The following is a 27,372-nucleotide window of genomic DNA, read 5'->3' as shown; positions in this document are numbered from 1 at the left end:
TTCATCTTTGAATCTCTAATTCCTACATAGTGCTTCTTATATGCCCTTTAGAGCATAATAAACTATGTAATAACATAGTGGGTAAAACACCACAACAGCAATCCTTTTATTGTGCTTACAGATTCTGTAGGTCAGGACTTTGAAAAGCCAAGGGCGGCTCTTATCTCCTCTACCATGTTTGGAGCCTCAGCTAGGATGATTCAGTGTCTGGAAGTAACTCTAATTCAATGTCTGTGAGTAACTCTAAAGACCGAGACTAGAACAGCTGAAGCTGGAGGATCCAGTTCCTAGATGGCTTCTTCTTCAGTAATACATCTAGTTTCTAAGCTAGAACGGCTGGTGGACAAGCTTAGCTGGAACTGTTGACCTGCGTGCTGTCTGTGGCCTCTTGAACAGGGTATTCTCAGGGTCATTGGACTTCCTGCATTGCATTTCAGGGCTCTAAAAGTGAGTATTCCCAGCAAACAAGGCAGAAGCTTTATGGCCTTTTATTACCAAACCTTATAGCCACATAGTGTCATGTCTGCTGTGCTGTATTGGTCAAATCAGTCACAAGATCTCTCAGAATCAAGAAGTGTCAAAGAATTTGTGGCCGTGTTTTAAAAATTACACGTTTTTCAGCAAACAGTGGAATAGCCAAAGCAAGACAGAGATAGAGATGGGGTGGGGGAGGATTGGGAAGAGGAAGACAATTAAAGATTGTGAGGTGTTCTTAATATTATAGTAATTATTGGCTCCAGTGCTGCTAAGTTAGATAGATTGGTGGTCTCTTCCAAAATGAAAATGAGGACATATTCCATAAATATTTTTGTTCACACTGTTGCTTATATTCTAATTTTCTTTTTTAGTCACCAATTCCCAACTGCCCCCTGGCCTGACCTCATTCTTTTTTCTTCTATGAGAATTCAATACACAACATTTTGGATAAGATCTAGTGCATGTGTGCTTGCTCCATTATACCCTATCCATTTACATTTGAAGAGGAAGATAATAGTATTTGAAATCCCAAAGACCACTATAACAACTTCACATATTTTATAAGGCATGTACATTTTGTTGTGAGATTGTTTTCAGAGATGATCTCACCTCTGAGTGCCTTTAACCCCAAGGACAAAGATCCTGGACCTTAACTAGTGGTCCTACCCTCATGATACTCTGGTAGTAGACAAACTTGGAGACTGACTAGCTTCATATTCAGCCATAAGCTCCCCCTCTTTTACTTTCATTCATTACCTTGTACCCGCACACTTGCTATTAAATTTGGAGGGTGAGTTCCTGGAAATGGGAGCCCTAACTGAATACAAGCAGTGCAAGTTGTCACAATCAGATGATGATCATTCTCCTCTTCTTTTAGAAATTCCTAAGCTCCTATGACGTCTGTAGTTCCTTATAGTATATTGCCAAAGGATGTACCCAAGCCTTAATTGTGGCCTTTACCCTAAACCATTTCCTTGAAGGCATCTTGTGATGCTGTAAAACTTAAATTTTAACATCCAGCATGAAAATTTTTATTTTTGTGTGTGTGTGTTAACTTCAGGACTATAACTTGTTGGTCGTAATGATGCTTATGGGTGAAGCTGATGCTTATGGGTCAGCACTGATGCTTATGGGTAGCTCTGCCCATGCTCACTTTTATTAGATGAGAGCATAAGATAACACTCAAGCATTGGAAAAATGTATAGATATAGGTATACAAATGTATAGATATATATCTATATATGTGTAATATGTTGTAATGAGTAATATAGATTCGTATATGTACAAAGTCACACTGCACATACTCATCAGGTTGGGTTTTTTTAATGAAAATATTTCAGAGACAACTAGCATTGTAACATTAGCACGGTGCAGTTAAAGAGCATGTTTAAATGTATAAATGTATTAGGCAATCCTTATAAGCATTAGATTATCTGGGAACAAACCATGAGGAATATATATGTTGGGTATATAAGTTGGTTTTCTCTCATTTCCAGCTACCTTAAAGACTTTACTTGTGGCTCTTTTTGAGATGACATGATCCTCTATGACCTGTTCCTTATCAGTACTATAGTTACATTATACAAATGTATAGTTACATTGTTCCTTATCAATACTATAGTTACTAGCACTTGACTAAAGGTAGTACCATCTACTAGTAATACCACACTGTTTGTGAATCCCTTCATGTACCATGCAATTTCATGTCACTATGCTTTACTCATATTATTTTAACTTTCTGCAACTCTATTATTTTTTCAATTAACTAATATGACTTCTGTAACAGGTAATGGCATGTCTTCTCCAGGAAGTCTTCTTTGAATCCTGTTTTTTACTCTTTACATACCTCTGTGTCAGCACTTAACTGTACGTTCTTTGAAAGAAAGGACTATATTTGATAACATCTAATACAATGCCTCATGTAATTAACAGACATTGACATGTTCATTAAGATTATCTGAACTATTAGGTAGAATGATTCCTGAGTCTGATTGTACTCTTCGACTCTAAGTCCAGATTTCCAAAAACATTTTCGATAGTGTTACTTCAATTTTCTGTTTTCATATCAAATTATATCCCCCTGTTATAATTAACTGTCCTTCGTAACTTTCAGTTTTTCTCCCCCAAAATTTGGCAATGACAGGCTGCTCCTTCCTTTCCCTCACAAAATGCGAAATAACTAGCGTTGGCTTTTTCCTTCATAAAGTAACTCAAAATGCACATTAGCTCTTACCTGAATGTTTACAGAAGCTTCTTAATTAGTCTCTTTTATCTTTAGTCAGTTCTTATTCTGACCCATTCTGTTTGCCATTACCTGATTAATCTTTCCCAAAGCACTTTTTTCATTGTATCACCCTCCAGTTCAAAATCCTTCAGTGTCTTCTTACCACTTTAAGAATGAAGTCTTGATTTTTCTTTTAACAGCAGGATTAACCATTTTTGTATCTCTAGCCTCAGACATAGTGACTAGCACTGAGTAACTTCTTCTGAAGTGAATGAAGAAAACATATGACTGAACAAATGGAACACCATTTGTATTCTTTAATTTATTGCCTTCCAATGCTACTATAAAAATTCTCTATTATAATCAAAGTGGTTACTTTTTTTTCGTTCTTCAAACACCTTGTTCTTTTATATATTCCTTTTAAGATGTAAATTATATTACACTTCTGCTTTTGTGGCTTGTTATCCACTTTGATTTTATCCAGAGTCCTTACATGGCTTACAAGATCTTACATGATCTGGAACCCTGCCACCTCTCCAGTTCATCTGCTGTTCATCTGTCACCCATTGTGCTTCAGCCACCTTGGACTCCTGGTTGTTGTTCCTTGAGTCTATGAAACTGTGCCAGGCCCAGCTCCTTTGCACTTTTTCTTCTCAGTGGAATATTCTTCCCCATATACCTGTGTGTTTCCCTCCCTTACTTATTCAGTTCTTTGCTCAAATGTCACCTTCTTAAAAGGTGTTTCCTGATCATTGTGCAAGTACAGTGTTCTTGTACAAAGTTCTATCAATCATTATCCCCATACTATGATTTCTTTTTTATACATAAAGCTCACCACAAGTTGAGGTATTACATGTTTGTATGTTTAATTATCTGTCTCTCATTAGAATATAAGTTCCAGAGGGCAGAGACTTAGTCTGTTAGCTAGTTTTGTACCCTTCTGCTTAGAACGTATGCTGTATGTGTTGAATTAGAGAGTAAGTGATTTGATTTTATATACCTTTGTGTTTTTACTTTCCTCCTTTTCACCTAAACACTCCTTACCTATCCTTTGAGAATCACTTCCACGCCCATTTTCTTGTGCTTCCCCCCAAAGGTTTTTCTCCTCTGAGTTGGTAAAACAATCTTATACCTTGTTTTGCACTTATACCTATAGAGTAAAGGAGTAGTTTTCAATCCTCCTCCATGACAGGATTATGTATGATCTTGTTACTTAGTCTATAAACTGCTAGTTGCATGGTCATTTCCTTATCTGTTGCAGGAATTAAATAGGGCCTATTCAATAAATGAAATAATTATTGATCAGAAAATCAAAGATTGTTTATTGAAAATATATATGCCAGATCTATTCTAAGTGTTTGGCCTTTATTAATGTAATTCTGTAGGTACTATTATTATCCCTGTTTTTTAGATGAGGAAAGCCAAGAAGGTGACTGCCCACAGCATGGTCCACCATGGGATAGCAGCATCTGCCTGATAGAAATGTAGACCCTCGGCCGGGCATGGTGGCTCACGCCTAGAATCCCAGCACTTTGGGAGGCCGAGGTGAGCAGATCTCGAGGTCAAGATATCAAGACCATTGTAGCCAACATGATGAAACCCCGTCTTTACTAAATAAACAAAAATTAGCGAGGCATGGTGGCACGCATCTGTAGTTCCAGCTACTCAGGAGGCCGAGGCAGGAGAATTGCTTGAACCCAGGAGGTGGTGGTTGCAGTGAGCTTAGATGGCGCCACTGCACTCCAGCCTGGCACCAGAGCGAGACTCTGTCTCAAAAATAAACAAATGAGGCCGGGCACGGTGGCTCACACCTGTAATCCCAGCACTTTGGGAGGCCAAGGTGGGCAGATCACGAGGTCAGGAGATTGAGACCATCCTGGCTAACATGGTGAAACCCCGTCTCTACTAAAAATACAAAAACATTAGCTGGGCGTGGTGGCAGGTGCCTGTAGTCCCAGCTATTCGGGAAGCTGAGGCAGGAGAATGGTGTGAACCCAGGACGCGGAGCTTGCAGTGAGCCGAGATGGTGCCACTGCACTCCAGCCTGGGTGACAGAGCGAGACTCCATCTCAAAAAATAAGTAAATAAATAAAATAAACAAATGAAATGTAGACCCTCAGACCAACTGCATCAGGAGTTAAAAACAAATAGTAAGTATTATGATTAGGCCCAATGCTGAAGATGCAGAAAAATCTTTAGTGAGGCCAAGACATTAGTATTTGTAGAAAGATGTACAGATGATTTTGGTGGTAGTCAACATTGGGAACTACTTACAATAATAACAAGGAAGTGGATCCTTGTTACTACTGTGTTATACAGTGAAATGTAACTGAAAAACGTAAGTAATTTTATACTCATAATCATCTACAAAGTCAAGACTAATGAAAATATGAGGGTAAATTCTAAAAGTGATGACTTTTTACTGGTATGTTTTCATACTAGTGCTAGTTACTGTTTTTGGGACATGGGCAAGCAACTTCATTTTAGGCACTTCACCCCCTTTATTGTATATAAGACAGCATTATTATAGGCATGCTTGGTTTGCTAGCTTCATCACTGGATTCCTGATTTGTTGTTCTTTCCCAGTCTTGCAAATTAACTCAATTTTGGGGCATAGGAAAATTGTAAATTATCACACATCGTTGACCTTTGGAATCCCTATAGAGCCTGGCACTCCCCAGAAGTATTAAACTTTTAATGTGTATGCATCTGGTATATCACCTGGGATTGGCTGTTATACTACTTTATAACTACCTTTATTAAGAACTTACATATGAATGAGTGAATACAGCAATGTGACATTTGGAGCATGTATTATTTATTTGTGTAGTAAAATGGTATTTGAGGCAGCTGTAGCATAGTGATTATGAATTGGGGCATTGAAACTAGACTGTTTGGGTTCAAATCCTGGCTCTGCTGCTTACTAACAGCATGACCCAAGCAAATTACTTATCCTTTCTGTACTGAGATTCCTTGTTTATAAAATGAGGGCAATAAAATACAGATTAAATTAGTTATTAAAGGTCAAACACTTAGAATAGGGCTAGTACATATATTATCATTAAACAGTTTTTAATTCTCTGGCCAACAATAATAGTTACTCTTTATTGAATATGTCTTATTTAATTCTTGCAGCAGATGAGGAAATGACCATCCAACTGCTAATTGGCAAAATAGGATGTATACTTTAGTATGTCTGTCTCCAAAGCTTGTTATCTTTCTAGTGATGTTCGAATGCCTCTGAGAACATGTTTATTAGGATTTAGAAGCAGTAGTGCATATTGTCTTGCCTTATAGTCTATGAAAGTGCATATTATTTTACCTTGTCTACAAAGTACTTTTACCTAAATGCTGTGACCTTAATGCTTTAGCAGCTCCATAGAGGATAGTAGGGCATTATTTCCATTTAACAGATGAAAAACTGAGGCTTAGTAGTTTTCCAGAGTCACAAGCTGATCTTTTCTGGCTTAGACAAGAGCTCATTTGAAGAATTCTCCTTGCATTTCAAGGAGCCCTTATTTTTCTCTGTAATAGTATGTGACGGTAAGCATCATTGCCACTGCTGTGCTTTATCATCAAAACAGTCAACAAACTCTTTGCTTTGATTTCACATATTCATTCATTCATTCATCCATCCATCCATCCATCTACCACCTACTCACCCCCTCCTCCACATATGCACAGACACACACATGTACTGGGGCGTCTGTTACATGGAGGCATTGCAAAGTATGCTTGAATTGCTACTTGCCAGCCTGGTTTCTCCCTGATAATTTGGGCATGCACAGGATTGGGGCTCAGGATTGAAACTACCATTATCTCAAATTGAGGCTTTGTAAAAGTCTCTTCATACCTAGAAGCTGTTTGTTGTTTTTTCTCAATTTTTTGAAGACAAGATTGGATTAGATGATTTTTTGGGTAACTTCCACTGTTTAAATTTCAGGGTTTTTTTGTTTTTCTGATAATACCATTACCTTAGTTATGTTATATTCTTCCTGGATAATAAGGCAGAGTAAGCCCTGTTTCACAGATAAAAGCAAGTATGACAAGAGGATTCAGTGTCTAAGGTTTTTTAGTGAGTTTAGCTGAAGCTAAAATGGTTATAGAGTGTCCTGATTCCCATTTAGTTTTCCATCAGATCAATAAGATACTTGGAATAATTACTCATAGTGGTTTGGAACAACTTTTTGACTTAAAATTTTCCATTATATTTTTCACTAATAAATATTTTTTTAAAGTTACCATGTTTGCAGTAGAGTTAAAAGAGGAATTCAATTATTGCTGTTATTCCTTATCAGTCGTATTTATTATATTATGCTTTTTCCATGTGATGAAAAGTCCATCAGTAGACAATTTTAATTTTCCTTAAACTTTGAGGCATCATGTATTAGAAATAATTAATATACAACTGTGAATACCAGGAAAGTGGTATGTAGGATGTCATACCTTATTCTGTAAGTTACAGGAGAAACAATGGTATGCCAAGATTAGAAGCGAAAACTATAAGCAGTGGTCCAGTAAGTGTTCCCAGAAGGCTGCCTAAGTTACTAGGGAGGAGCAGAAACTGAGAGACCAGACTGGCAGGTAGAAGTTTCAGGTACAGGGTTCCATGTCTCTCATATGATAGATGCCTCAATAAATTTGTGTGTCTGTGGGGATAAGGTATCTGTGTGGGAGTAGAGAGGTGGGGGCAAAATGGATAAGTAAACATGAAATCAAAGCAAGAAGTAGCAGACAAATAAAAACAGGAAATATTGGAAAGTGGGGCGAAAGAGCAGTCAGGTGAAAGAATCAGGAAAATACTTGAAGATAATGAGGAAAGCTAAAGGAGGCAGGGTAACTAAGCTAAAATAGAAGCGTAGGAACACCTGGATAATTGGTATGTGAAAGTGTGGGTGTTTATATAGTGTAATGATAGGCTTCTAAAAACTTTTCAGAATGTTATTTCCTGTGGTCTTCACAATAACCCTGTTAGGTGGATATAGCAACAATTGTTCCTATTCTTGACTCTAAAGAAAACAGCGAGTTGGGAGGTTACTTGTTTTTCCAAAGCCACACAGCTCTGGATAGCTATGCTAATAACCATGTTTATTACACAGCATAGTTACTCCTTTTGTCTCAATTTTCTCATATATAAGATTTGAATAATAATTATGTCTACCTCGTAGGATGAGAAACGATGCTTATACAACACTTTGCATGGTGCTGGCCTCATAGTAAATACCAATAAATGCTGGATGTTGCTGTTATTTCCACCAATGAGAGCTGCAATTTGAATAACTTGACATTCAGCAAATTTATTTTCTACTATACTGTATTGTATCTTTTATAATGTAAGAGAGCTGGTTACATGTGTGTATTTCCTTATCTGATCTTATATTTCCAAACTGATCTTAACGTGAAATCTGTCTTTACTCAAATAAAACAATTGCCAAGTGTTGGGAGATCCTACATCCTTGTGTTATGTCTTTCAGTTTCTGACCAGAAATCACATATTTTTCCTTTTATGCAAAAAATCTACTTTCATATTTCTACTGTTTGTATTGAAGAAGGTAAAAATGTCTCATAAAACAGCCATCACCTAGAACTATATTACGTTCTTTATAATGTTTTATGTATGTTTTGTGTTTTCTTTTACATTGTTACCTCTAGAGACAGAGCTGCTTCTTGGCATTTTTGTAAATGTACCTTCAGCAGATATGCAGTGGTCACATCTAATATAATTTCTTTTTTCAGTAGTCTGTATAATTAGTTTTCTGGTTCAAACATGTAATTTTAAAAAATTACCGGTGACTGCAAGGGGTATTTCTAGCTATTTGGCTATAGTGCAAAAATTTGGTTCTTCCTTCAGACTTCTATTACAGTACACCCTTGGCATTTCCTGTATTTGTCACTCACTGATTTCTTTATGCTTAAATAAATTATTATTATAAGGTCTTAAACAACTTGTTTCTGGTTTAAAATAGCAGATAATCATTTCTTCTTATCCAGACTGAAAAAGCTTGAACATTCAAACTATTGAGCAGAAAGCATTTTGCATATTCCCGGGGATATTAGCTGCTTTTCAAATCCAAAAATACAAAGTGGGTTCACATTTCCAAAACAAGTGTGGTTTGGGGTCATTGTCTTACCCTTAGTTGAAACTTGTCTTAGCTGTTTTAACTCAACCTTGGAGGATGTAATCTATAGCTTTAAAATTTTTTACCTCACACTGGTTTTATTTTTTTTAAATTAATTATTCTTTTTTTTTTTTTTTTGGAGTCAGAGTCTCACTGTTGCCCAGGCTGGAGTGCAGTGGTGCAATCTCAGCTCACTGCAACCTCTGCCTCAAGCAGTGCTCCAGCCTCAGCCTCTCAAGAAGCCAGGACTACAGGCACATGTCACCACGCCCGGCTAATTTTTTGTATTTTTAGTAGAGATGAGGTTTCACCATGTTGCCCAGGCTGGTCTTGAAATCCTGAGCTCAGGCAATCCACCCATCTCAGCCTCCCAGAATGCTGGGATTACAGGTATAAGCCACTGCACTCGGCATTTTTTTTTTTTTTTAAACCTAATGGATTCAGAACTTTGAATCCTATCCCCACATTAGCTCCTAGTTATACTCCCTGGTACCTCAACATTTTGTTCTGGAGAGGTCAAAGGTGGTTCACATTTGTTGGCCTTTCTCATTATTGCTTTGAATACATGTTTTCTAGCATCTCTTATAGTCTTTCCTAATGTTAGAATTCTGATGTTGCTCCTGGCCCTTCAAAAGACACAGCTACATGTGGCTTTTCCAGCCCCTTTTCTTAAGCTTTCTGAAATTCCTTTAATTAATTAATTTATTTATTTATTTATTTATTAGTTTTTTTGAGAAAGTCTTGCTCTGTCACCCAAGTTGGAGTGCAGTGGCACAATCTCGGCTCACTGCAACCTCCACCTCCTGGGTTCAAGCAATTCTCCTACCTCAGCCTCCTGAGTAGCTGGGATTACAAGCGTGTGCCATCATGCCCGGCTAATTTTTTTGTATTTTTATTAGGGAGGGGGTTTCACCATGTTGGTCAGGTTGGTCTTGAACTCCTGGCCTCAAGTGATCCACCCGCCCTGGCCTCCCAAGTGCTGGGATGAAATTTCTTTAAGTAGAAAGAGAAGATAATTTATCAATGTTTAATTCACTTAAAACTTGTGTGTGTGTAGGTGCGTAAGGGTGCATGTCTTAGTGTGTAAAAAGAAAAGTGGGCTTCAGAGTCAGATTTAAGTTCAGATGATGGGGCCAGCCCTTTCTAGCCATGTGACCTTTGGGCATATTTAGCTTTCCTACTGTTAGCTTCATCATCTATAAAGAGGATTAATGATACCTATCTCATAGAGTTCTTCCAATTTTAAAAGAATTTAATTAATTTAAGGAATTTCTGGCACATACATAGAGGTCGATCAGAAATGTTACTCCTTCCTAGGGAATAGGTTTTAGTTAGTAAATAAAACGGCTTTTTTAGAAATGGTGAGCAAAATCCATCCTACTCAAGTACCATAAGTTATTTATTGTCTTTTGAAACCAATATACTTTGAAAAAGCTATAAAGGGCAGTAGAAATGCTGGTATTATTTTACATGGATTCCACTGTGTAGAAATGTACTCTGAACTTTGCTGTGTTGATATAGGCAGTTGAGTTAGTTGCCAGATGGATTTTAGTGGTTTGTTATTTATCTCACTCTAAGATAAAGGAACTGAAATGGTTCTCTAGCCACTAGTTCAAGTTGAAAGCATCTCAAGAAGTTTTTACAGAAAGGACATAGCAGATATTTGGTTAGCTTTTATGAGAATTGCTTACTGTATACTCTTTCCCCAGCCATTTGTTCACTTGTTTTTTCAATATTTCATGTAGTATTAAGTAACATCCCATAATTTTCCAGGAATTCCAATGTAAAGGGGCTCAAGGCCCTAATGTTATACAATTTATACTTAGAATTTTTACTCACTCTTGGGTAGTTATGTGAAATATTCTAAGATGTGATCTTATAACCAGCTTGATCTTTTTGTGGGATTGCTTTAGATACATGTGATAGTTCTGTGGTTTGTATAGTTCTTTCATGTATCCACTTCCCCTAAACTGTTTAAAAACATCAAACATCTTTTTTAAAGTACTTAATTATTTTTCTTAGTGGAATGCTGTCTCTATTAAAGGAAGTCTTCTCCATCGTTTCCATTGGTTATTTTTTGCTGCTTTCTGTATAATTGAAAAAAAATGCAAATGTAAATGTATCCATGCATTTATGTCTACTCAGTTGATCTGGCAGTAATATAAATAGAAATAGGAATAATAGCATGGTTGTACATTTAGTTTTAAATAATCATATTATCAGTGGGTGCACAACATAAATGCCTTCTGTTCCACATCACTAAGAAGATCTCTTATTTCCCTCTCTTTGGTAACCTCAATTTACTGCACATGTTTCTATTAAGGTCTAGAGATATCTAAATTTTCGATTGAATTAATCAGCAAAGGTGAGTAAATGATTAATCAAAATTTGAGGCAGTATCGAATTATGTTTTATTATTTTATGAAGAGTAACTTGTTATTGTATATTACTGCCTACCAAGTGAGAATGATTATGAATCTTTTGGGACCAAAGTAGTAAGATTGTATCTAGCATAGTTTTGTCTACTACACAAGGTCTGCGTCTTGTAAACAAGGAAAGTATTTTCATTTAAAATACCACACATAAGCCAGATATACTTACCTTCCTCTTGGTACATCCATGTCCTAAAGCCCTCAGGAGAAAATGGTTTAAAAAATTGTTTTCATGTCTAGATTTTAAGTAAAAATCACTTGTCATGTATGAGTTGCAAAATGCAGACCTTCATTCTGAAGCTGCCTCTTTCTCATTTGGATCTGACATATTAAAAAGCATATAATTAATGGTTGACATTAGTAATTAACGTTAACTTTATGATGCTTAATATGCCATCATTCATCCATCAAACAACCAGAAATGCATAATGTCTTGGCATAAAGGTTTTAATTATATAAAATGTTTCTCATATGACATAAATGGAAAAAGCTCAAACTGTAGTTTAAGATTTTTGTAAGCATTTGTTAAGGGTGTTAGCTGTATTTTTATTTCTTTTTAGGAGTATGCATCAACAATTGTGTCAGGAACTTCAAAGGGACAATGTGGACCTATTTGTACAGTCTTCATTATCAGCTAAAGAGCGCCACCTTGCTGCAGTTGCCAATGCACTGTGGAGACACTTCTTTTCATTTTTGAAGAGTCAGAGAATGTCACAGGTAGTGCCTTTCTCACAACTTGCGGATGCAGCTGCAGGTCAGCATTAATTATTAATTTGCTAATTTCTCTTTTTGCAGACTCTTTGTCAGTATTTTCCTTTATTTTCTTAGTAACAAACTTGTATAGCTAACGTTTTGTCAGCCAGAAAGATGAAACAAATTACATATTAATAAATTGGGATCCTTTGGCTTATTTATTACTAAAAATTCAATGATTGTTTACTAAAAATAAGATAATTTTCTATCCTGAAAATATTGAATGTACATAGCTTTTCTTATGCATGTAATATTTTGGAAGGTAAACTAACATTTGATTACGTGTGATTCAAGTAGTTTATTTTCAAATTGTATGAGCAAATATATAGGTATAAGATGAAGTTAATTTGTGTAAAGAGCAAAAGAATATAAAATAAATACCACTTCAACCCCAAGAGGATGAGATCAGAATGACATTGAATATATAGGATGTTATTGCTCTGACTTCTACTAGATTCTACTTTAAGTTGTAATTTTTACTTAATTTGATTATTAACCTAAAGACATGTCCTTAGGCTTTAGGGGACTCTGGATCTCATGAAATTATAGGCAAGAATTTGAATATATGTGCATATATGTCATTTCTAAGAAGAGGCCATTGTCTTCTCAAGGGGGTATTTTGCTCAAAGTATGTTAAGAAGTATTGGAATAGACAGTGATTAGTATGGTAACTCCATGTACTTGAATGAAGTCCATTTAAAGGTATTTAATTTATTTTTAAATAATAGTTTTAAAAACCTAAGATTTAAACCAACATTTATCCTAGTGTGTGCGAGGAAAACTGAGCTTAAAGCACTGTGTGAAAGACTGAATGATTTAAATTTGAAAAGATTTTGAATTCTGATAACAATTCTATAATTAAGACTTTACGATGATAGATTAAAGAATTGTGACAGGACAACAATTTTCCAACTACTGTAATGTCTATGAAAATAAATATTGATATTCAACCAGTTTAAGCAGTCATTAATAGATGATATAACTTGTATACATGCATCATCCCAACTGCCAGTCAACAAAAATAATAATGCATCAGTTCAGTCAGTGCTGTCTTAGATGCTGAAGATAAATGGTATACAAATAGAAAGCAAAATATGTGGACTTTGGCTTTGATTTGAAATAAAGACTTGATAGTTTAGGAGAGAGTGATTTTCTTCATTTAAAAAAAGTTACTGAATACCTAGTTTAATAGGCATTGGAGAGATACTAATGGAGAAGAAGGACAAGAATACTTGTTCTCATGGAGCTCATAATCTAGTGTTGGGGCATAGGAAGACCACTAAATGAATAAATAGTGTAATGTGTGGTGATAAATGCTGTGGGAAAGAGTGGAATATAGGATAGGAATACAGAAGGCCAGAGGCAGTTGTAATTTTAAATAGAGTGGTCAGGAAGGCCCAAGTAAGTAATATTTGTGCCAAGAACTGAAGGAGATGAGAGACCATGCTTTGCAGAAGTCTGAAGGCAAGAACATGTCTGGTGTGTTTGAAAAACTATAGGGAAGCAGTAAAGGCTCATGTGGAATGAGAAAGGGAAAGAGAACTAAGAGATGAATCAAGAGGTAAGGGAGAGCTAGTTTGTGTTCTGCCTTGTCAGTGGTTATAAAGACTTTTGCTTTTACTCTGAGATTGGAAGCTGTTGAAAAGTTTTGAGCAGAGGAGTGATAAGAGTCCTCTGGCTGCTAGGTTGAGGCTAGACTTATAGGAAGACTAGGCAAGGGGAAAAGCAGGAAGGCAGTTAGGAAACTATTGTAATAACCCAAAAATGAGAGCTGTGGCTAGAGTGGTGGCAGTAGAGGTGGTGAGAAGTGGTCAGGTTTCCCATCTGAAGAAAGTATTTTCAAGGTAGAGCTGACAGAATTTGCTAAGTGGGTAAGATACGGTAACCAAATAGATAGAGGAATTAAGGGTAACTATAGCCATTTGCTGAGATGAGGAAGATTGACGCAAGAACAGATTTTATGAGGGAAGACTAACATTTTTATTTTGGTAATTTTTTTTAAGATGTTCATTAAATCCAAGTAGACATGTTAAGTAGACACTTGGATAATGATCCTAGAGTTTAGGAAGAGGTCCAAGCTAGAGATTTGAAGTTGGAAAGCATCCATATATAAGTAATTCTTTAAAACCATGAAACTGGATGAGATCACCCATAGAGTAAGTATGAATGAAAAGAAAAGTTTGAGGACCAGGCCTTAGGGTATTCCTTTGTTCAGATTTGTAGGGTCAGGAGAAACAAGAAAGGAGACTGGAGAGGAATGAAGGTAAGTTAAGAAAAACCAGGGAAGTGTGGTACCCTGGAGCCCAAGGAGAGGAAAGTGATCAACAGCTCAGTTTCTACAGATGGATCAAGTGAGATAAGGTCTGAGAATTAGTCATTGGATTTAATAAGAGGGAAGTCACTGGTGACCTGAAAGAGCAGTTCGTATGTAGTGGAGAGGCAAAGGCCTGATAGAAGATGATTCCAGAGAAAATGTGAAAAGAGGAATTGCAGACTGCAAATTTAGATTAATCTTTTTGAATATCACTGTTTAAGAGAAGTAGAAAAATGGAGATAGTAGCTAGAGGGGTCAAAGAGGAAGGTTTTTTTTTGTTTGGTTTTTAAATAACATGGGAGACATTTCAGTATATTTAAAATGGTGACAGGAATGCTCCAAAGTGAAGGAAAATTACATGGTACAAACAAAGTCACTTCTGTTTTAGTGCCAAGAGAAAATGGGATCTTTTAGAGAACTTGGCCTCAGTTCATCTCTAGTAGCAGAAGAGAAGGCCGAATAAGTGAGCCCAGATGAAGGCAACTGGGTAAATGTGGTAGCAGCTTGTGATAGTTCTCTTCTGATGTTTCTTGTTTCTCTGTGAAGTATTTAGTCAGTCCATCAGCTGAAAATGAGGAAGGGGCAGAAGGTGCTGGCTGTTGGTGAAGAGTGAAGAGAAGATATGCAATTGTACCCTAAGAGAATAAAAGACTGAATGGACTAGGGAAATGTCGTAGGAATGCTGGCCAATTATAAGAGCCTACTTGAAGTCTGTAGTCATCAATGTAAAGTGGTGTCAGTCAGCATGGTTCTTCTTAAGCCATTTAATACTGGTACACGTGGGGAAAAGGCCAAGAGTTTGAATTAAACAGGTGATGATTTTTCCAGGCCAGGACACAAATCAAGAAAGGAGCAAGAGTTGGTAGTATAAATGAATGAGTATAATAATGGACCATGCAATCAAGCGTCCTAAAGAGGGACAGGGACGGCATGGAGACAAGGAGGGATGAGGAAACCGTTGTAGGATCATTGGATTGTAGGTCCTGATGGAATCAAAGAATTGTTGGAGTTGGGGGAGAAGAGGAAAGTTGGAAAGCTAGTTTGGAGTCAAAAATTGGGGTACTTTACAATTGAAATTACAGAGATTGTAGTTACTGGTAATGCCAAGGTCTCTGGGTATCAGCATGGGAGTGAATGGCTGACGTAGAATGGAAGATAGATTCATTAAATCAGAGGAGTTCAAGAAATCAAGAGTCCATGACACTGGAGAAAAATAATCACAAAAGATTATGGCAGGAATGCTGTTGGAGAGCATGATAGTGAGCTACAGTCTACAAAGAATGAGAGGAGGAGGTGAACTAGGAAGTAGTAGGTAAATGCAACAAAGATAGTGACTAATATAGCCTGATGATATGAAATTCAAAGCTAGCAATTTTAGGGAGGAAGAAGGGAGAATAGTCTAGAAGCAGTAATGTGGACCAAGGAGTAATCTCACCCTATTGGTAGATCAAGTGGTATACGGGGAGTGGAAGAATAGACAGCCACCTCATTTCAGAAAGCTGCATAGGAGTTCTTAATAAATAATGTATTGACAAACAAATTAATATCGTACAAAATGAGTTTATGGGTTCCCAAGAGAAATCACAAAATAAAACATATTTGTTTAGCATGCTTAACTAAGGAATTCTAGTTCCTAGACTTTGTGGGTTCTCAAGGGAGTGGAGTGTCATTGATTGTAGGAGATCTCTGTTTAATAGAAGAGAATGTCCAGTGTCTAAGGTGAGAATGAACTGTTCACCTGTGGCAGATGACAAGTAAGTTTGCTTCCTTGGAAGACTAGATGCTAGACATATTTTATAAATAGGTCTTTTGAATGGTGGAGGCACATTAGCCAAAACCTCAGGCATAGAATTTGTAATTAGAGGGAGCCATTATAGATCCGTAATGATAATGCAGAAATAAATTCTTCTAGGCCTTTCTTGGAGATGTAGATGCTACAGAAATTTCTATGACAACATGAATTTGTTCAGTTTTAGCTTTTTGTTTGCTCTACATTTCTAAGTAGAACATTTTATTATTTGGTACTTAAAAAAAAAAAACACTTGTTATAATTGGCCGGAGGTGTGTGGGTCAGAAATGGTTTTTAAAGATTCCTCACCTTAAGTTTCTCTCATTTTGAATCTAGACTTTACTTTGCTAGCAATGGACATGCCAAGCACAGCTCCATCAGATTTTCAGCCTCAGCCAGTTATATCAATTATTCAACTTTTTGGTTGGGATGATATCATCTGCCCTCAAGTTGTAGCAAGATATTTAAGTCATGTCCTGCAAAATAGGTACGTGCTTTTATTTCAGGCATACACATTAATGCAAACCTGTGATAGATCAGTATCCTAGGAAGCTAAGAATTTTCACAAATGAGGACTGATCTCTACTACATATACTCTCACTTTGTCAGGTTTTTGCTTTCAGATATATCAGCCTTTTGACAGTAGTAATAGTAAGAACACTAACTTATATTTTGTGGCCTGCTTTAAAAAAAAAAAAAGTTGTTTGTTAAGCCCTTTCAAAACTGTTTTTGTAAGACTGCCTTATCATCATCCTGAAGTGACCTTTCTATACATCCCACTGTGAAAGAAATTACACATTTATTATTACTGAATATGTAAGATACTGGTATTTATTACAGTTTTCGATTTAATGATAGCTTTCCTTTTTACTGCTAGATTTTTAACTCTTAACTCACTCTTAACTCATGAGATCATGAACAAGATACTTCACCTGAGCAAGTATCTTGAACCTTATCTATAAGTATTTCCTGCCACATTACACAAGAGATCTGAGGAACCTCATTGGAAAAAAAAATAGAATAAATAAAGTTACAATAGAAATAGTGTAGAGTGGTCAGGAAGACTTGAATAAGAACATCAAGATGAGGGAAAATAAATAAATATACAAGCCTAAGAGGTCTTAGACCTCTTTTTAGTAACAACTGCTTGTAGAGTGAGAGAGCATATGTTTATGACCACTTCTCTGTTTACTTTTTCTAGGGTTTTTATTTTTATTCTACTTGCCACTTTCTTCATTACTATCTCACGTAGCTAGTTAATAAGCCCTTGCTTTTCTCTTGGTAGCCATATTCTTTCCTGTCTTCGTCCTTAGCATAAACCTACACATACATATGTACACATGTGTAGGTTTATGAGATCTTAGTCCTCTTAGGCCTGTGTATTTACTTTATTTTCCCTCATCTTAATGTAGTTTTTGTCCAAGCTGCCGATCAGTGGAAATGAAGAGAGATGTAGTTGGTGAGCTAAGTCTTTTCCTAAAGAAGCTTCAATAAGCAGTATCATTAAGTATACATTTTATCATTGGGCTTTCAGTTGTAAAGTAAGAGAGTTCAAATTCAGTTGGATTACTTTTACAATCCCTTCCAGTTTGGGAATTCTTTAATAGTAATGAACATTTATATTATGTATTAAAGACTTTTGCTGAAATAATTTGAAATAATTTCCACTTAAAAAATAATATTGTTAGCGTATTAGTAACATTTGAAGAAACTGAAATGCAAAGGTGTTGTATAGCTTTGGGAAAGTTATAAGGTAATAAATGACCAGTCTGTGTTCTTCTTCATTGTGTACTTTTTTATGACAACTTATATTCAAGGTATTTCAAAACATTTTTAGAGTTGTGGTTTGTATGAATTTTAAAAATTTTGGACATTACATAACCTTTTATATTTAGGTTAAGACCATCCCCATCCTCTCTGCCCTGACTAATGAATGGGTTAGAAATCAGATTTAGTGGCCAAGCGCGGTGGCTCATGCCTGTAATCCCAGCACCTTGGAAGGCTGAGGCAGGCAGATCATAAGGTCAGGAGATCGAGACCATCCTGGCTAACACAGTGAAACCCCGTCTCTACTAAAAATACAAAAAATTAGCCGGGCATGGTGGCGGGTGCCTGTAGTCCCAGCTACTTGGGAGGCTGAGGCAGGAGAATGGCATGAACCCGGTAGGCAGAGCTTGCAGTGAGCCAAGATCGCACCACTGCACTCCAGCCTGGGCAACAGAGTGAGACTCCGTCTCAAAAAAAAAAAAAAAAAAAAAAAGATACCAGGTTTAGCTAGCCCACTGTCTTCATATAAATAATTATTTTTTAAATCTGGCAAATGCTATTTTGGAATTCTTTGTGAGGTAATTTTTAGTAACAACTCTCCGTATAGTGAGAGAGCATACGTTCATGACTACTTCTCTGTTTACTTATTCTAACGGCCACTGATTTTTATTCTACTTGCCACTTCCTTCATTATTATCTCACCTAGCTAGTTATAATAAGCCCTTGCCTTTTCCTTGGTACCCACATTCTTTCTTGTCTTCTTCGTTAACGTAAACCTACACATATGCCATCAGTGGAAAAAGGAAAATTGAAAATTATAACATTAAAAATGAAAAGAAGGATATTTAACATCTTTTTGGGTTTATCTGTAGTATTCATTTTCAACAATTCATGCCTACGTTAGTGTGTTTGTCTGAAAAATAAATGAGGCCAAGGAGTTTGCAGGAATGTTAGAATGTTTTTCTTTACTTCTTAATCTGTATACTCAGTAAACATTGTTGTTTTTGTTTTAAAAATATTTGTCAATTTGTTTTTACAGCACATTATGTGAAGCACTTTCTCATTCAGGCTATGTATCTTTTCAAGCCTTAACCGTAAGATCATGGATTCGTTGTGTTTTGCAAATGTATATTAAAAACCTCTCTGGGCCTGATGATTTGCTCATAGATAAAAATTTTGAACAGGCAGTTGGTAAGTAAGTGTAGGTTTTTTGGGGAGGATGGAGGTATCTATGGAAAGCTATTTGCTGTCTAGATCATTTGTTATGTAAATTAATAGAAAATATACAAAATATTCGTAATTGGGTATGAATACAAGCAGAACTTTATTTCCTTTTGTAGCCTGTTTCTTTGTTTTTGTTTTTGTTTTGTTTTTTTTATTTTCCTGTTACTATATATGACAAACTTCTCTGCTATAAAAGGTAAAAGAACTTGTTTCCTTGGAAGCCAAGAACAGAAATTTGCTCCTCAGGTGACAAGGTATTTTTTTAAAGAAACTGATCATGAAAAAAGTAGAACTCTGAAGCAAATAACCAGATATCACACTGTGAACACCCTAAAAAGAAAAATACCCAATTATGAAAAATTCTCTCCCATTTTATATTAGATATTTTGCCTTTCTTCTGCTTTACAAGTAGTCATTGAGTGATATCTGTACTTTTTAAAAAATGTCCCATGCAGTTCTGTTGTCTGTAGGACATGTCTTTTCCCAAAGCTATTGTTTGTGGCCACTTGTTAATTTCATGAAGGTCGGCCGGAAAAAATCCTCCAAATTTACTTTAATATTTTATTATATCAGTTGGTGTTACATGAATAACTTTTGGGGCAAGGATGTTCGTAAGTGAGAGAAATTTAATTTGAAGTCCTTGTGTGGAAATTTGAATTTTAAACGAAAGCATGTCATAAGTGAAGAATGCTGTATTACTTCTCATATATACATTATATATATGTTGTATGTGTGTTTATGTATATAGTATGTTATATAAATTGATATAACAAATACTATTTTACTATTTTAACAGAAAAAGAGTACATGAAACAGTTGGTTGAACTGACAAGGTTACTATTTAATCTCTCAGAAGTAAAGAGTATTTTCTCAAAGCCCCAAGTTGAATATTTATCCATCTCAGAAGACCCTAAAAAAGCACTTGTTCGATTCTTTGAGGTATTTATCATTTATTAGTATAATTGTCCAGATTAATTACAATTAATTTTCAGAAAAACCTGAAGTATTCTTGAAGTTTTTCTATAAAATGAATTTTTATAAATTGAATCATATTATTGATTGCCTGCTATTATAAAGTTCTGGAGGAAGAAAAATGTGAATCTAAGGTATAGTACAATTCACACTTAAGGACAGCAGAAAAATTACATTAATGAAGAATAATAAAACTAAAGAATATGGCAAAAAAGCTGTACTCTAAGGCTAATCTAAATTATAGGAATATTGACACAGTTGCTGGACAACCTCATTGTTCATATGCTTGGGAACTGAATATCCTTATAAACATTCCATAATACTCCCACCTTAGTGTTTATCACCCTGTAGCGAACAGTGTGGGCATAAGCACCATCTACTTCATATGATAGTATAGTTGGTGCATTAAAATCCAATCCATTTGTTTTTTGTTTCCATAATAAACAGTACCATTCAAAATTTTATTTTTAATTATTAATTTTACAGAAATTTATCTATGTGAGAGTGTTTGTTTTACAAACCTAGTTGAAGTTGTTAATGTGTTTGGATTAGTGTCTTTTGTAAGCTATTAATTGTAAAAGTTGGTTTATTTTCCCACAGAGTGGTTGGTATTAGCTGCAGTGAAAATAATTAAAATCAATAAGCTCTTTCCATAAATGTTAATTCTTCCATTGGTTTCTATTAAGTTAAAGTACAATTGTATGACAATTAGAGATGTCATGCAATCTCTAAAAATATTTGATAGCAGTAAATGCAGATGTAAAATACACATTCCATTTGGACCCTTATTTAGTTGTTGATTGGATCTGAACCTGCAATTAAATGCCTGTGGTGTGCTAGGAGCTATAATGGATTGGAAATGGAGCTAGAAATCAAGTTCTTCATTGATAGTTTTCATCTAGCCCAAATTAATTGTTCTTTCACCACTAAGAAAATGAGTTTTTTGCTGAATGCTAGATGATAATATACTAGAACTTCATAGGGATTTGAAAAACCAAAAGAAGTAGTTCTCTTTATCTCAGGTAGCCTTTACTTCTCTGTGTATACAAGACATACACAGAGACTAAAATAGTAACACAAGGCATTATATGCTAAGTGCCAGTTGGTTGACAGATCAATCAGTAGGTAAAGAATTTAAAGCATTTTGGTATAAGAAGTTTGGATTTTATCCTGTGAAGAGTGTGAAGGCTTTGTAAGTTTTTAAGTAGATATGATTTGGTTAAATAATGTTTTTAATGAAAATAAGTAACAATAGTGTAGCTTGAAGGTGCAGAGAACTGTTGGCCAAAAACTAGTGAGGTTTAGAAGGAATTGAAGATTGAATGATTGTGGGGTTTCTGAATGGATATGAAATAAATGCTGTGTTTGACTAAAAGAGTGATGATACCTTAAGGAGAAATAGGAACATCATGATTTAGGGTGACAGAGAAGTAGGTGAGGAGTAGGTGAGGAATTCAGTTTTAAATTTACTCATTTTTAAGTTGTATCAGGTCTCCCCAAGATTGTCCCTCAGTTCTGTAATTCATAGGACTTAGCATATAGTTGTATTCACAGCTATGACTTATTAACAGAGGGATACAAAGCATAATCAGCAAAAGGAAAGATGCATAAGGAAAAGTCTGAAGAAACCAGGCACAGCTTCCAAGATTCTTTTCCCAGTGAAATTACACAGGATATGCTTAATTCCTTCAGCAAGGAATTGTGACAAGACGTGTGAAACACTACCTGCCAGGGAAGTTCCTTAGTGACTCATTGACCATGGTTATTATTGGGGACTGGTCACGTATGCCCTCTTTGCCTCATACTTAGAGAATTCCAGTTCCAGAAGGAAAGCAGGTATTCAGCATAAACCATATTATTTGCGTAGACCAGTTTAGGATCAAGGAATTGTAGGAAGCTTTTCAAAATCTAAGACCCCAAATACCAGCCAAGAGCCAGCCTTGCAAGCAGGACATTTTAAGAGTAGCAATCTTGGGTCTGCTGTATTAACTCTTTTCTGTACAGAAATGATAGTATGACATCTAAGTTATTATTATCAAGGTACTGAGAAATGCATGTTTTTTAGGCTAGGGAGGTTAAGCCTAAGCATAGAGAAATATTGAGAAGTCTAAGGCACTGGTGTTCAAAAGTGTAGTCCATAGACCCCTGGGAATTACTGATACCACCTGCTCAAGACTGTATTAATATTTGCACAAATAGTGTAAAATCTTTTACATGAATCAACACTGTGGCCCAAGATTATACTAGTATTCATTATAATTGATATTGCCATGCATTTACAGAAGAAAAAGCCAGTTTCACTTAAGAATATCTTCAATGAAGCAGTAAAATTATTTATTTTATTACGTTTTGACTCTTGAGTACATGTACTTTCAGTATTCCGTGAATGACAATGCAGAGTGCACTTAAAGCACTTTTGCTGCATACCAAAGCAATGTGGTTGTCTGAATGAAAAGCACTTGTGTGATTATTTGAGTTGTAAGCTGAACTGACTGCTTTTATCTTAAAAGAACAACTGACAAAGTATGGTTATTCAGACTTGGCTATTTGGCAGACATTTTCTCAAAAAATGAATGAAGTGAGCGTGTCACTTCAAAGCAAACAACTGACAGTATTTGTTGCTAATAATATAATTCAAGCTTTCAAGAAAATTAGAATTTTGAGAAACTTGTATTTGTCATTGTGATCTTGAGAGCTTCCCAATACTTATTTTCTGATGAGAATGGTGGTGGTATTAGCAGGTGTGATTTTTTTTCCTGATATAAATAATGAAGTGTGTCAATATTGGGAAGCTGTGTAACGCAGTGAACCACAATTTTCCAAATGACGAATACAGGCTTTTAAAAAAGCATTCATGAATGTAAAAGATTCACTCAAAATACAGGATAGACCAATGGCTTTTAATTTAACAGAGTATAAAATGTTCATTGACATGGTTTCAGACTCCATGGTTTAGTTACAACTAATCTGTAGGAAATACCACTTGTCAAGTTTTGGTATAATAGCAAAGAGCAATTCTCATGGTTATGTGAAAAATCTTTCAAAATATTTCTTATTTCTTATTCTTCTAGCCACATATATTTTTGAAGCTGTATTTTCTTCATCTGCAGCATACCACAATAAATCATGCAGGAGCAGATACAAGAATCGAGCTGTCTTTTATTAAGTCAGACATAAAAGAGATTTGTAAAAATGTTAAAAAATACTACTTTGCTCACTAAATTTGTTTTTTTGTTTGGAAAATAGTCTTTCACTAAAATATGTTACTTACATGTAATGTTCATTATTTTTCAATGAATTATTAAATAAAATTTTCTAATATAAATGTCAATAGATATAACCCAAATAATGAAAAGCTCTTCAAGATCCTCCATTTTTAAGTGCACAAAAGGGAACAGAGACCAAAGAGTTTGAGAACGTCTAGTCAAGGGAAAGAAGTGTAGAAAACAAAGGGAAGAGAGCTAAATAGAGAGGAAGGGGATTAGTCCAGTATATCTCTTGTTCTTATCTGCTAATCTCACAGTCACTCATTTAGGTTCACTGACTTTCTTATCTTTTTTTTCATTTCACATTTTATTGTCAGCATGTCCAACTTTAATGTCACCATGGATGACTTCTATTAAGCTTTCATTTCAAAGCTTCTGTAGTACTCCTTCAGTCTTTCAGTGAAAGAAGTAGTCTTTCACTTCTGCCCTACTTCATCCACCCACTTCAGTGACTAAACCCGGAGCAGTGTAATCTCTTGGAGCATCTGAAAGCTCGTTGACTACCATCGTCTGTCCTTCCAGCTCATGAGTGACCACATTATGACCTTCCCCTCCCTGTTATCCTAGTACAACATTCTCCCAAGGCCTCACTTCCTTCCCTATTCACCGTATTAGACCCCTTGGGGCCTTACTTCAGCTGCTCTTACCAACATTCTCACAATGTTTTCTTTTGGTCACACCTACAAACCCTCAACCTTGGCTCAGTGCAACCACCTGTTCTCTTTCCTTTGTCTTACATGCTGAGTGCTGCAGAAGAAAAATCACAGAATTGTTTGTATTGGTGCCATTCATGGTCCAATTTGGGTCATTGGAATTCATTATAAGTTCTCAAAAATGGTTTGAAAATTTGATTAGTTTACTGAAACTTTCTTTTTTTTTTTTTTTTTTGAGACAGTCTTGCTCTGTCACCAGACTGGAGTACAGTGGTGTGATCTCGGCTCACTGCAACCTCCACCTCCTGGGTTCAAGCCATTCTCCTGCCTCAGGCTCCCGAGTAACTGTGACTACAGGCACATGCCACCACGCCCAGCTAATTTTTGTATTTTTAGTAGAGATGGGTTTCACCATATTCGCCAGGATGGTCTCGATCTCTTGACCTCGTGATCTGCCCACCTTGGCCTCCCAAACTGCTGAGATTACAGGCGTGAGCCACCTCACCCAGCCACTTTCCTTAAACTTTCTAATCCATCTCTTAGCCAGTCTTCTCTTGATTCTTTTGTGACCTTTCACCCCTTGCTTATTCTAACCTTTCCTCAACTTATTCTCTCATTTATTTCCTTTCCTCTTCTTCTCATGTCTCTGTTCTTCTCTTACTGATTCACCTCACATTTCTCTCTACCACTCTCCATTTTGCCATCTCTACCTTCTCTGCCCATCCTTTTTTTTTTTTTTATTCTGAGAAGCTGGCATCAGATGGCTCATAAAATTCTAGGAAGAAAAGTGAATTCATATCATAAAGCTGAACTTTTTAGAGGTTTTGCTTGTAAAAATTTGGCATTACTTGTAGGTCTTCCTTGTAGGGGAATTTGGGGATTTTGAATTCCTAGTAATCTACTGGAAAATATGGTGAGCCAACCTGTTTGGAAGTCATGATGTGATTTAGTTACAGGGTATGTGTACATAAGTTTCACATTTTTTTCACTGATATTTTGCTAAGTTGGCCCTTCTTATATAAGTACTTATTGGTGAGTTTTTAAAAATTCTTCCTTTAACCTTTATTTTAATAATAAAAGACAAGACTTAATTCTCTTTACTTGTATTTTAATTGCTATGTATCTTTATTGGAAGGTTACAAATGAAGGCTTAAATGTAAAGGGCTATGGGTGCATGTGTAGAAAAAGAGAGAAAAATTATCTTTATGTTCCAAATCTTTATGGTATAAAACTTGGAAAGTTAAATAATGTTTTTCTTTATTTATAGGCTGTTGGTGTAACTTACGGGAATCTCCAGACACTTTCTGATAAATCTGCCATGGTCACAAAGTCCTTGGAATACCTTGGTGAAGTATTAAAATATATTAAGCCTTATTTGGGAAAAAAAGTTTTCAGCGCAGGGCTGCAGCTGACTTATGGAATGATGGGTATGTATTCCTGACATTATTTTGCTAGTAACATTTCCTTGGGTTGAGCCTATACTATCATGATGGATAGGTATATATTGGCTAAATCACTACCCTCCATACAATCATAAGAGTAATCTGAAATACAGTGATTTAGCTTAAAATAATTCATGTTGGCCTTCAAATCTATCTCTGTCTTGTTCTATCTCTTTTCAGTACTTTTGATTGTTTTAATATTAAAATTATGATCAATACAGAAAATATGCTAGCACCAATTGCTTTCAGTAGTCTGTCGTGAGTCACGTTTCAATGCCTGAATAACTAGAATGGACCTTTTTTAAAAAAACGCTGATCTGTTGTTAGAATTAAAATCATCAGAAAACTATCACTTACATCTATTTCTACGCTCTGTATGAAGGAGATAGGATGTAATACAGCACTAAAAATATTTATGCTTCAAATCTTGTTTCTCACAATACTCTTCCCTTTTCAAAAAGAAATCTTTTTCTATTTCTGTTCTATAACAATGGAGTTTATCTTTCTTTAGGAAGTCAGTGATTAACATATCTTTTTTTACTAAAACCATGGTGCTAACCAAAACTAAGAATTGGACAAAGGTAAATGAGAAAGATTTTCTTAGAAGCTTTTATATAGAATTTAAGTTTTTTGTTTTTTTTTCCTTTATTTCTCTCTGGTCAAAACCTTTTATCTGTTCCCTTTAATCTTACGAATGTATGAATAAGCCTGATTCAGGCTGTCTGAAACCTTTTATCTTTGTTGTAAAAGATAAGGGCGAATGTGAAAATGTGTAAATATAGAAGATGTAAATTATAGGAAAAGCTATAGCAATTCAGGCATCTTAATTTTAGAGAAAAATGTAAGTGAGAATTTATAAGTTTAATAGTAAAATACAAATTAATAAGTATATTGGCATTCATGCTTATAATTTATTCGTGTCTACAAAAGTTTTCTGTTTCCAGATTTAGATTTTTGTCAAGATAAATGTCTGATATAGACATGGGACAAAATTCTACTTAGGAAAAACTGAAAACTTTCTTTGCTTTGCTGCCTTGTTGATTTTTGACTCCATGGCAGATCTGTATTCTTTCCTTTTGTCTAGGTTTCAAAGACTAGGAAGAGTATATTGCTACAGTGTTGCCCATTTATTTGTTAGGAATTAGGATAGGTAACTTAATGATTTCTTCATGTTAAAGGTTTAGAATAAAACAGAGAAAGAGCAAAGTATAAACTTTGAAGAGCTCCAAGGTGTTTTAAAATGTGTTGGGGTTGGGATAGCATAACCATTTGAGGGAAGGAGTTAACCACTGAAACACTGTACTTTATTTACCTTGACAGTTCCTAACTGGGGACACCTCTGCTGTTCACTTACAAGTTGCAAGACTGCTAGTGAAAGGCACAGAACTGTTGATGAAATCACCCTTCATATTAAGGAGAAGGCATCTGTGATCTTAATTGTAGCTCAGTTATTTCTGAAAAGGCATGGTGGATCCATCTTCTCTCCTCTGTAGATTTTGTTTTGTTTTGTTTTTCTCATTCTTCATATCTCATAGTTTTCTGTTTCCATGTATAAAGCTTTCAGTCATCCTTGTCTCTTTGGCCATTCTTCCCCATTTTGCTTTGTAATTGAAATTCAAGTCATGACCCTTCGGTGCCAAGCGTAAATTTCCCCACTTTTCTCACATTCCCAAGTAGACTTGATCATCTCTCTCGTTTCACTTCATCTATCCTTTTCTTGTGATAGATATTTATAGTTTGCCATTTGTTACAATTACTTGTGTACTTGACATGCCCCCACCAAATTTCAAACTTGTAGTAGCCATCTCTTTTCAATTTTTTATTCCCATTGTCATGTATTTTGAACAAAAAAGAACAATTATTACGTATCAGGCGCTGGATTGAGAGTTAGGGACACATTAGTTAAAGAGCTCCAAAGTAGGAGATAGTGTATACTATAT

General features: G+C 35.7%; 1 protein-coding gene across 7 annotated transcripts in view; it reads left to right on the top strand.

The window, feature by feature from the left end:
* MMS22L (MMS22 like, DNA repair protein) overlaps positions 1 to 27,372 on the top strand; it is a 145,081-nt gene that overhangs the window by 87,470 nt on the left and 30,239 nt on the right. For all 7 annotated transcript variants that reach the window (XR_008503102.2, XR_010126753.1, XM_054490885.2 and 4 more), the window contains 5 exons: positions 11,813 to 12,006; positions 16,445 to 16,595; positions 18,915 to 19,066; positions 19,896 to 20,038; positions 25,258 to 25,417. Coding sequence is in view for 5 of the 7 variants with exons in the window: in XM_054490885.2 (XP_054346860.2) it covers positions 11,813 to 12,006; positions 16,445 to 16,595; positions 18,915 to 19,066; positions 19,896 to 20,038; positions 25,258 to 25,417 (800 nt within the window). In the remaining 2 variants the exon portion in view is untranslated. The remainder of the gene's footprint in view (positions 1 to 11,812; positions 12,007 to 16,444; positions 16,596 to 18,914; positions 19,067 to 19,895; positions 20,039 to 25,257; positions 25,418 to 27,372) is intronic.

Source organism: Pongo pygmaeus, chromosome 5 (assembly GCF_028885625.2).
Source record: "Pongo pygmaeus isolate AG05252 chromosome 5, NHGRI_mPonPyg2-v2.0_pri, whole genome shotgun sequence".
Classification (NCBI taxonomy): domain Eukaryota; kingdom Metazoa; phylum Chordata; class Mammalia; order Primates; family Hominidae; genus Pongo; species Pongo pygmaeus.
This window is presented reverse-complemented; position numbering and strand designations above follow the sequence as displayed.